Source organism: Cucurbita pepo, chromosome 1, assembly GCF_057944985.1.
Source record: "Cucurbita pepo subsp. pepo isolate OVF chromosome 1, ASM5794498v1, whole genome shotgun sequence".
In the NCBI taxonomy this organism is placed as follows: domain Eukaryota; kingdom Viridiplantae; phylum Streptophyta; class Magnoliopsida; order Cucurbitales; family Cucurbitaceae; genus Cucurbita; species Cucurbita pepo.
The window spans coordinates 13,253,707-13,264,539 of NC_141798.1; the positions used below are offsets into that span (position 1 = coordinate 13,253,707).

The 10,833-nt window shown below is 39.9% G+C and overlaps 2 protein-coding genes across 2 annotated transcripts; one reads left to right on the forward strand and one right to left on the reverse strand.

Moving 5' to 3' along the window:
- Positions 1-283: 283 nt before the first annotated feature.
- On the reverse strand, positions 284-2,724 carry LOC111796012 (uncharacterized). Its single transcript, XM_023678732.2, has 2 exons — positions 1,869-2,724; positions 284-339 (listed from the first exon to the last, which is right to left on the reverse strand). The coding sequence occupies exons 1-2, from the start codon at positions 2,722-2,724 to the stop codon at positions 284-286; spliced, it is 912 nt and encodes a 303-aa protein (XP_023534500.2).
- A 4,756-nt stretch (positions 2,725-7,480) lies between these two features.
- LOC111808145 (aspartic proteinase nepenthesin-2-like) lies at positions 7,481-9,133 on the forward strand. Its single transcript, XM_023693963.2, has one exon. It carries the CDS (start codon positions 7,541-7,543, stop codon positions 8,933-8,935), a length of 1,395 nt encoding a protein of 464 aa, XP_023549731.2. The 5' UTR covers positions 7,481-7,540; the 3' UTR covers positions 8,936-9,133.
- Positions 9,134-10,833: the final 1,700 nt, after the last annotated feature.

Genomic DNA, 10,833 nt, shown 5'->3' on the forward strand with positions numbered 1-10,833 from the left:
ACATAAAATGATGCATGATAGCTTGAGATATCGAGTGGGGAAGAAGGTTACCTACCTCGGTTCATTTTTCAAAATTTTCTTTCTTTGTCGATTTTCAATGTCGTGATGACTTTGTAAAAATTTAAACATAAAAGACAAATAATAAAGAACGATAAAAAATTTCGTGTTTAAAACAAAACAGAAACACATTTCATTTGCAAAGCCAAATTAAAGTTTGAGTACATTGGACCTCCGATTAACAAAGCAACTTAAAACATTAAAATAGTTGAAGCACAGTGTGGCTCTACATAACACCTACTCCAGATTTTCGTCCATTCTCGACCAACTTTTTCTTATCACCTAAAAATCATGAGAGAATAGAAATGAGCACAAAGATTCAGTAAATAGTCTACTTGTAGGCTATTAATCGTGTCCTTAAAGTGTGCTAGGGTGCTACACTTTTTCTTATCATGTGCTTGTTTTTATCTTGAAAATTTAAGGCCCTTAAATTCTTTTATTGAGTTCTATGTTCTTGTCATGATCTAGCCCAAGGACCTTGATCTTGGATTTTGAGTTCTTAAACTTGGTTTTGATCCAAGAACCTTAGTTTTGAGGTTATGGATTCTTAGTCTTGAGAACTTAGGTCTTGATCCATTTTCTTGATCTAACCAAGCTCTTGATTCTTAGCCTTAATTTTTGTTTTTGTTCTTCTTTTATTCCTTAAGACACTCACACGTGTGGGTCCATACTCACACATGTAGATCATATGTAGAACCGTAAATACAGATCCAATTAGCCCATTTAGGATAGCCGCCTAAGTAAAATAGACTATTATTACATGTTCCATTCATGAAATTGCATGCGTTTGCATTTAACCCAATAATTGGGTCAGTTACTAACTATCTCTTAAAATACTCAAGTCACGTACTACTTTTATTTCAAGTAAAGGCAAGACATTTTCACAATCTACTAAGCAAGTCTTGTAAAGGAACTCTATCGAAATTTCGACTCCAAAGGACGGTTTCGAGTAGATTTCAACTTTCTCCCTCTACAAAACTGAAAACCCCTCTCTTATTTTCTCTATTTTCCTTTTTCCTTTTTCTTTTTTCCTCTTTCTTTTCATTTCTTCCTCTCCAATGACTAGGGTTCTTTGAGACCCCTAATTAGGAAAGGTGAGTCAAAAAGACCAATTTACCTTTGACTGATTTTCCCCATTTTTCATTATTTTCTTTTATATTTTTCACTCCCGTTATTTTGAAATTCTCTTCAAAAGACGGGCTAATCATGAACTAAAATATAATTTTTAATCGTTGTTAAATTATAAAAACAAAACTGAGACAAAATTAAATCAACAAATGAATCAAATGAAATAAAGTTGATGTAAAAGGAAGATTTTAGAAAGAAAAGTGTAAAACATAGATCTATATTAATGAATAAATGAAAATTTAAAATTGGAGTTCCCACATGAGTATAAGGTTTGATTGCAATGAAAATTAAGTATCAGCCCTATGTCTCAGGGCTAAGATTTGAGTATTCTTTTCCCATTTTGTGCTGTTTCGCTGCAATTGAAGTAGAACGAACATACATCAAAGCCCAGACACCGCAAGCCATATGCTGCATCATACTTTTCAGATAAACTTTGAATTTAATAGAATACAACAGCTTTTGTACACAATTTGATGAACCAAAATGAAAGAAATCCACTTTAATTAAACAAGTGTTGGCTTATGATGATGATATGAAACAGATGGAAGAAGGTAGATCTGGATAATGATATCACACCCTTTGAATTAGGGTTATTTATTTAAGATTAGGGCAATTAGGGCAAGCAAGTGTTGAAGAAGAATCAGGGTTTTGCGATGGGGAATTATGATTACCTCACAAAATACCTTGGATTGATGCAAAATCCGAGATATCATCAGAAATGGCAACAACTGAGCTCACATCTTGGAGATTGGAAATGGGTTGTTCTGTTTTTTTCAACATTGTTCTTTGCCTTGCCCTAGCTCTTGCCCTATCCCTCGACTCTCTGCCCACCCTACGTAATGCCCTGCTCTGTTTGTGTTTAGGAGTGGCCATAAAAGCAGCTTCTTTTGCAGCTCCGCCACCACCATTATTACCCCTAATCATCTCTGACACGCCCTCGGTCGACCCACAACACACACTGTCACCATACCTATGCCCGCTGTTGTTGTTGCTGTTGTTGGCTAAGCTGTGTTGGAGATCCTTAATTGCGGAGGTTGAGTTAGAGAGAAGCCATTCGATGGTGTTGCTAGCTTTGTCAAAGCCTAGCATGTCTTGAAGGTCGAAGAATTTCCTCGCAATTTGAAGGGACAGCCTCATTCTACGGTCTCTTGGGCCCTGTGCTGTGTAGATCTTACTATGCCTGTCCTTCTTCCCTGTTTTCTTTCTGGAGCTTCCATTTTTTCTATTACCACTACATTTCTTCTTCTTCTGCTTCACTATTTCAATCCTTGGCTTCTCCGAATTTTGCTTGGTCTGATCATGGTCTTGGTCTTGGTCTTGGTCTTGGTCTTGTTCTTGTTCTTGTTCTCGTTCTCCCCAACAATCCGCACCAATGAAGAACGGTTGGGACGACAAAATGTGGGTTAAAAACAGGTCATCGTGGTCGAGAAAAGGATGTGGGAAATGTAGATACAAATTCTGCTCATTTTGTTCCTGATGTTGTAAAGCAATGTGATTAGTTTGGGTGGTGTTGTTAGAACCAAACATGTTTGGGTTCATGATGGGAGATGAGCCCTGAGAGGGTATTGGGAGATGGGGCAGGGGAGAGGGAGAGGAGACTGTGGGAGTGAGTGGATAGGAATGATAGGAAGGCATAGGGCGTGTGGGTGCAGCATTTGCAGTGACTGCGAGAGAGAAAGAAAGGGAAGTAAATTGGTGAGTGAATAGGGAAACAAAAGTAAGCATAAAAGTGCAGCAGCAGCAGCAGCAGCATCTGAGTGGTGACACTTCACGTGGGTTCAGGTCCGACAGGTTTCTCCCATTTTTTAACCTTTTTTAACCTATCACTACTACTACTACTACTGTTCTTTCTTTTTCAACACAATCATAGAGATAGGGATAGAGATAGAGATAGAGATAGAGACAGCGCTTTCTTTGACTGTAAGACCAACTCTCCCTACTGTTAATTCACTCTCTCTTATTTACACTTCCCTTCATTCTATATACTTCTTCTACAATTCATTCTCTACTTGTTGTACCCCAAATGTGACAACTTAGTGTTTTGATACCCAATTGTTGTAGCGGAAGTGGAAGTAACATCGATCGCACTCATACACCCACAAACAGAAAGTAAACAGAGAGATACAAAAATTTACGTGGTTTTGGAGAGAAGAAACTCATCTACATCCACGGGTGGTAGCCAATCACTGTAACTAAAGTGTTTACAAGTGTATCTCTTACAAAGTTTCTCTCAATTGAGTTTAGTCAAATACAAAATGAAAATGACTCTACACCTCAAACAATACTAGATAAGCCTTTGTACACGTACAACAGGAGAGTTAATAACCAAAATAAATGAGAACATGAAAAAAATGGTTATGAACTAGATGATGAGAGTTAGTAATCAAAATAAATGAAAATTTGAAGCACTATGAACTAAAGGAAAGTTATGACAATACATACTAACCCTCTAATCATAAATTTACTTATCATCAAATCCCATGCTTACAAGTTTGGTTTATTCAAAATTTTCCGAGAAGCCTATCAAGTTGCACATCCCCATGAAACCTGACGAAATAGGGAGAAAACTATAAATAATCAATAATCAATCAAGGGAATCAAGGGAAATCTGGACAGAAAAGGAAGTGAAGGCATTAATTTAGGAGAGAATGAAAAAGGAAGAGGCGTAGCTGACACTAATCTAAAGCAAAGAGTTAGGTTTGTTAATGGCGGAGGCCTTGAGCTGTGGAGGCCTTGTTTCTGAGCAATCAAAGAAGAATGGCACTGCAAACACAACCAAATTGAAGCCTCAGCTTTGCCTTTGCCTTTGTGGGGCACTTCAATCTACTGGAAAATCTTGGCCTCCCACCAACCTCCCTACTTATTTTCTACACTAAGTTTTGTTCAATTTTGTTTATAATTATTGGCTAACCTCCAAATAAAAAACCTAAATAAAATAATATCTGTATAATTTAGTAATAGTTTAGTTGTTGATATTTATTGGAGGGGTTTGCAAATGAGAGAGGAACACAAAAATGCAGTTGATAAGCACTCCAGAAAATGCATGTGCGGACCCCTCCCATGAAAACCATCTGATCAGAACGAGTGTGACAACTGATTAGCCAACAGTGGAAAGTTGGTTCTCTCTTTCTTCCTAGATTACTTTTTTTTTTTTTTTTCATATGATTTTTTAATGTCTAATGTCTAAATAATCAAATTGAGGTGGAAACATTAGAAAAAAAGCACGTTAATCTTTTAACTTAAATCGAATTTGGATTGTCTCATTCTATATTCTTCTATGCAATTATGAACTTAGCAAATTTGAACTTAAGAAGCTTCTTAGTTTGACTCATCGGAATGATTTTGGTTCTCCTAAGTTAAACAATTATGTAGGTGAGATTTGAATCGTGAATAGTAGGGATGTCCTTCTTCTCCCTGTGGAAGACATTTTGAAAGACAAATAACAACAATAAAAATCTTACCTTTCGGATTCTTATGGCCAACACTATTCAAGGATGCTACTAAATGAACAACTCTACCATCCACTAAATGAACAAAAATAATAATTAAAAAAAAAAAAAAAAAAAAAAAAAAAAAAAAAAAAAAAAAGTCTAAATTGGGGAAGAAAAAAGACGAGAAACGACATCTGGGTCTGGGTCGGACTCAAACCCACAACCCACTGCAATTCAGTGATTTGGCCCAACACCCACTCTCGGCCCAATCCTCTCGAACCCAGCCCCTCAGCTTCACGGCTCGGCTCCGCGCAGTCCTTCGCTGAAAAATGGCTTAGACAACTCAGTTTACCAATTTGGACACTGAACCCTACATTTCTTACCTTTTAATAAGGGTAATAGGGTCATTACCATGGCTTATTTCATAATTTTAAGTTAGAATTTTGTTACAATTGTGAAATACTAACGAAAGCGATCAACTACCTAACCGGAAGCGAACTTCAACGACAGCTAGAACAACTTTCGAGGAACGAAAGCTAACGTATATTAATTTAGAGGTGGTGATCATGGAGACCCTTACCCTCTTCTTATTTAGTTAAGTATGTTGCGGGTAAGTGATGCGGATGACATTTTTATTTATACAAATAATTGGCAATAACTCCTCTCATACTTTTATATATTCAATGTGTTTTCCTGCTTAAAATTACCTAATTTAATTTTCCACACCCTAATTTTTAATTAACCAAACTAAAGCCCTAAAGAATTTTAAGCACCAACCTCTAATTTTATTATTTCTCTAGTCGACCTCTCGTGAGCGTGTCCCTTGTCCATGTCATCCTTATCCAATTTAATCTCCTCATCTTTTGATCCGAATCAAAATAAAAGTAATGGAATCCCCCAAAAAAGTCATGTAAATACTTTATTCAAGTAGAAAGTGAGAATATTTGTTGAAACCACCCCATCTAAATGGTCGATAAAAGTTCTCTATTTGCTGCTGAGAAGTTGAAGAGCGATTTTGGAGAAGTTGAGAAATACTTTCATCATGTAAATACTTCATAACTGCAGAGAAGTTAAATAGCGATTTAAGAGAGAAAGGATCAGTAGAGTACGAGAGACAAGTCTATGGAACCATTTTTGGAGGAGAATAGCTCAGAAGCCTCGACCAAGAATCACGAATCCGCAAGTAAAAATGCAACTTTTGAGCTTGAATTTACTCCTTGGGATGAATCTAAACTTGTTGTTTTTGTTGCATCAGCTTTGTAGGAGTCAAAGATAGGTAAGATAGGTACGATTTCGTGTGTTCATCAAATCGATCCAAACTGTCCATTTCACGCATTTTGTCCATCTTGTAAGACCTATTTGAGCAGTTTGGCAAATTTTGAAATTTTTTAAGGAACCGAACTTGAACAAAAAGTATCATGCTTACCAAGTAAGTGGCACATCGAAACATCAGATTTGGCAATGTTTGTAGTATGTATGAAAGTATGATATATGAAGAATGTTATAGAAATTTGAGCCTGAACTAAGTTGATTGGATCTATGAAAAATATGTTGAATTTATATGATGCATGTTTCCCGAAAAATAAATTGTTGAGCTCTAATTTGAATGTGATTGAAAATACCTTTAGTATGATCAAAAGCATGTTATAGGAAGCTTATTATCAATATTTGAGCATGGGATGAGCGGAGTTGATGTATGTAAGAGCATGTTGAGCATTATTTGTGCACGTTTCCCAAGTAATGAACGAACTGAACTCTGAATTGAACTATGATTGTGTATCCATGTGTAGGTCGCTATGCTATGTCTCCATTGTATATGCATGCGATTTTATGTAGTCATACGATGGTGATTAAGGGCTCGCCAAATAGTTCTTAATTGTAAACTCGGCTCAAGTATCAGGGTTTGAATAACTATAACACTAGCATATGATGTATGGGTGTACTCTCTGGTAATTGTTCGGGAGATTTCCAATTAGTTTCCTTTTAGTCTAACTATCACAAGTAGTATGTGTCTACAGTTGTACCTTTCGAGTTGGTTGAATTTGAGACTTATGATGGTTTGTTTATGCATGTGACTTTATGCGGTTATACAGGGACGACTAAGAGTTTGTCAACTAGCCCCTATTTGTAAACCTAACTCGATCATCAGGGGTCCGAATAATTATAGAATTGGCTATGATTTATGACAGTGTTTTGTGAATTAGGGAGTTGGACACTTAGTGAACCTGTTAGGAGCAATAGGGGTCCAGAGTAGTACCTTGAGAGTTGGTTGAACCTTATAAGGCATGAAACTTATGACTTATAAGTATGATGATGATGAGAGACTAGCAAAAATGACAACTTAGGAAACCTAGAGAACTCAAGAGAATTTATGAGGTCTCGAGGTCCAGATATGACAAGGAATTAAGAATTTGAACTAGTTTCCGCTTAACTACTTTAAGTTGAATTACTAGGAAATTGCTTATGGATCATATTTTATATACTCACCCATAATAATTAAATCTTCTTTTAAATGAGGCATGACAATGTAATCAAAGTAAAGGTGTAGTCGATATAGTGTTATGAAGTTTTGGACTAGATCGGTATCTTTGTACCCTTATTGATATATTTTACATACCCTCACTTTTTGTATACTTTAGATTCTATGAATCCTGTGGGTTTAGATTTTCGGGTGGGAGTCATTTTGGTATGTCAGTTTGTATCTAAGCATTTTAAACGTGGTTCTTTTTTGTTCTTATTTATTATATTTTATTGTTAAATGACAATTGATTCCCATTGGGCATAATTCATAAGTCTGTTCATGTTGTAGAGTTTGGGCCCAGAAAGCGAGCCCAACAAATTGAAAGCACAACCACCTATTTCACCCTTTTACAGACAACAAAGCCTTAACCCTTCGCAGTTAGCTCATCTGTACCAAAATTAGAATGCCGTGTGTTCCCCAATTCCTCCATCTCACCTTCCTCCTCCTCCTCCTCCTCCTCCTCCTCCTCCTCCTCTCATCCCTCACGGATCCCTCCAATGCCATTCCCTCTCAATACCTGAAGTTCCCATTACTCCACAATAACCCCTTCTCCTCCCCTTCTCAAGCCCTCTCCTCCGACACCCACCGCCTCTCCCTCCTCTTCTCCGCCCACCGCCACAGCCCCACCCTCAAGTCCCCCCTCATCTCCGGCGCCTCCACCGGCTCTGGTCAGTACTTCGTCAATCTCCACCTCGGCACCCCTCCTCAAAGCCTCCTCCTCGTCGCCGATACCGGCAGCGACCTCGTCTGGGTCAAATGCTCCCCCTGCCGCAACTGCTCCCACCACCCTCCCTCCTCTGCCTTCTTCCCCCGCCACTCATCCTCCTTCTCCCCTTTCCACTGCTTCGACCCCCACTGCCGCCTCCTTCCCCACCCCCCTTCTCACCGCTGCAACCACACCCACCTCCACTCCCCCTGCCCCTTCCTCTACTCCTACGCCGACTCCTCCCTATCCTCCGGCTTCTTCTCCAAAGATGTCACCACCTTCAACACCTTCTCCGGGACCCACACCCAGACCCGTCTCAACGACCTTTCCTTTGGATGTGGCTTTCGGATCTCGGGTCCTAGCGTTTCGGGCGCCCGATTCAATGGAGCACGTGGAGTCATGGGATTGGGCAGAGGCCCGATCTCCTTCTCCTCCCAACTCGGCCGCCGATTTGGCAACACTTTTTCTTATTGTCTTATGGATTATACACTCTCTCCGCCTCCCACCAGCTACCTCATGATCGGCGGCGGCCTCCGTAGCCTACCGGTGACGAACGCCTCAAAAATCAGCTACACCCCGTTGCAGATTAACCCTCTGTCCCCGACATTCTACTACATTGTCGTGAAGAGCATCACCGTGGACGGCGTGAAATTGCCCATCAATCCCAGCGTGTGGGCCATCGACGAGCAAGGCAACGGCGGCACGGTGGTGGATTCCGGCACGACATTGACGTATCTAGCTGAGGCAGCATACGAGGAAGTGTTGAAGGCCATGAGACGGCGAGTGAAGCTGCCGAGAGCGCTCCAGTTGAGTCCAGGGTTCGATCTGTGCGTGAACGCATCGGGCGAGTCGCGGATGCGGAGTCTGCCGCAACTAAGATTCCGGGTAGGCGGCGGAGGTGTATTTGCGCCGCCGGCAAGGAACTATTTTGTGGAGACAGAGGAGGGGGTGATGTGCTTGGCGATCCGACCCGTGGATTCGGGAAATGGGTTTTCGGTGATTGGGAATCTGATGCAACAAGGATTCTTGTTGGAGTTCGATAGAGACAAGTCGAGGATGGGGTTCTCAAGGCGTGGCTGTGGGCTTCCTTGATGCATCTCAACTCCACTGCCCTTGGATCATTGATTTTTTGGAGATTGCGTTGATTTGTGTAGTTGTTGCCTCCCCTTCCCATTCCACTTTCTTTTTCCTTTTAATATTCATATTCTACCATTTTTCAATTAAATGTAAACCAAAATTAGCTCCATTAAAATAATGAATAATGAATGATTTTAAATATTTGTGAACCAATACTAATCATTCATTATTCAAAATACCCTTAGACCCTCTGACCACCATTCACCATTCTAAGATGCTTAGTCTACGAGAAGCGTCTTGACCTAGGTCATCGTATAGCCAACCTTGTTGAGTTATGGAGTCTGCTCCATGTATTTATAGCTTGGTCAATGTCTATATCCGGTAAAACTATATTTGGTAAAGCCATATATGGTACATAGCTATATATATAGTAGATGGTTAAATCTGGTAAAGCTATATTTAGTAGACTGAACCATATATATATCCCATCTAGTAAAGCTTTGAAATGTACTTTTCTATTCTCTGTACTCTCTTGTTTCTCTTGTTGTACATGACTGAAGTCATCAATAAAAAATCCTTTTAGCCAGAGTTCTCCTTGCAATTCTCTCTATCCTTCTCTTTGTGATCATCTAGATCGAGCGTGTGCGTTGTTGTGCGATCCTAACAACTGGTATCAGAGCAAGGCAAAATTCACCACGATCTGTGAAGATGGAAAGTTCAAAGATTGGAATTGAGAAGTTCGATGGATCCGATTTCGGTTTCTGGAAGATGCAGATTGAAGATTATCTGTACCAGAAAGATCTTCACGAACCTCTGTTGGGGGTGAAGCCGGATACCATGACCACAGAACAGTGGAAGCTCAAGGATCGACAAGCCTTAGGGATGATCCGGTTGACGCTATCCAGAAACGTGGCGTTTAACATCATCAAGGAGAAGACAACGTCAGATCTGATGAAGGCGCTGTCAAATATGTATGAAAAACCGTCGGCTATGAACAAGGTGTATTTGATGCGTAGATTGTTCAATCTACAGATGTCTGAAGGTCGACGTGTTGCGGATCATATAAATGAATTCAATATGATCATAAGTCAACTGGGTTCGGTGGAAATTAATTTCGAAGATGAAATTAAAGCGTTGATTTTGATGTCATCCTTACCCGAGTCATGGGATACTGTTGTTGCCGCAATCAGCAGTTCCCGAGGATCTGATAAACTGAAGTTTGATGAAATTCGAGATGTAGTTCTCAGCGAAAGTATTCGCAAACGGGAAACTGGAGATTCATCAGGCAATGCTCTCAGTGTTGATCGAAGGGGAAGAAGCAAATCAAAGAGCTCAAACAAACATGGGCGTTCAAAATCAAAGAACCGGGGAAAATCTCCAAACAAACCCAACGTAACGTGTTGGAGCTGTGGAGGAAAAGAACACTTTCGGACAGATTGTACAAAGCTAAAGAAGAAGCAGAATCATAAATCTAAAGATGATGATGATTCTATATACACAACAGAAGATGCTGAGGACGTTTTAATCCTTAGTGTGGATAGCCTAGCTGAATCCTGGATTTTGGATTCAGGTGCATCGTTCCATTCGTCTCCAAGTAAGGAATTATTTCGAAATTTCAAATCAGGAAATTTCGGGAAGGTGTATCTTGCCGACAATAAAACCTTGGAGATTGAAGGAAAGGGAGATGTCTCCATACAAACTCCAGCAGGAAATCAATGGACATTACAAGATGTCAGATACATTCCTGATCTCAAGAAGAACCTGATCTCTATTGGTCAGTTGGATAGCACAGGCTATGCAGCAGAGTTTGGAAAGAGTTCCTGGAAGATTGTGAAGGGCGCCATGGTTGTTGCGCGTGACACAAAATCCGGAACCTTATACACTACTGCAGAGTGTATAAACATGACTGCTGC

Bases quoted from the DNA above. Each gene is read 5' to 3' on its own strand.
- LOC111796012 (XM_023678732.2), bottom strand. From the start codon at position 2,724: ATGAACCCAAACATGTTTGGTTCTAACAACACCACCCAAACTAATCAC. The intron at 340-1,868 runs GTATTTTGTGAG...CATGATTTTTAG, and splicing joins GGATTTTGCATCAATCCAAG to GTGATAAGAAAAAGTTGGTC.
- LOC111808145 (XM_023693963.2), top strand. From the start codon at position 7,541: ATGCCGTGTGTTCCCCAATTCCTCCATCTCACCTTCCTCCTCCTCCTC.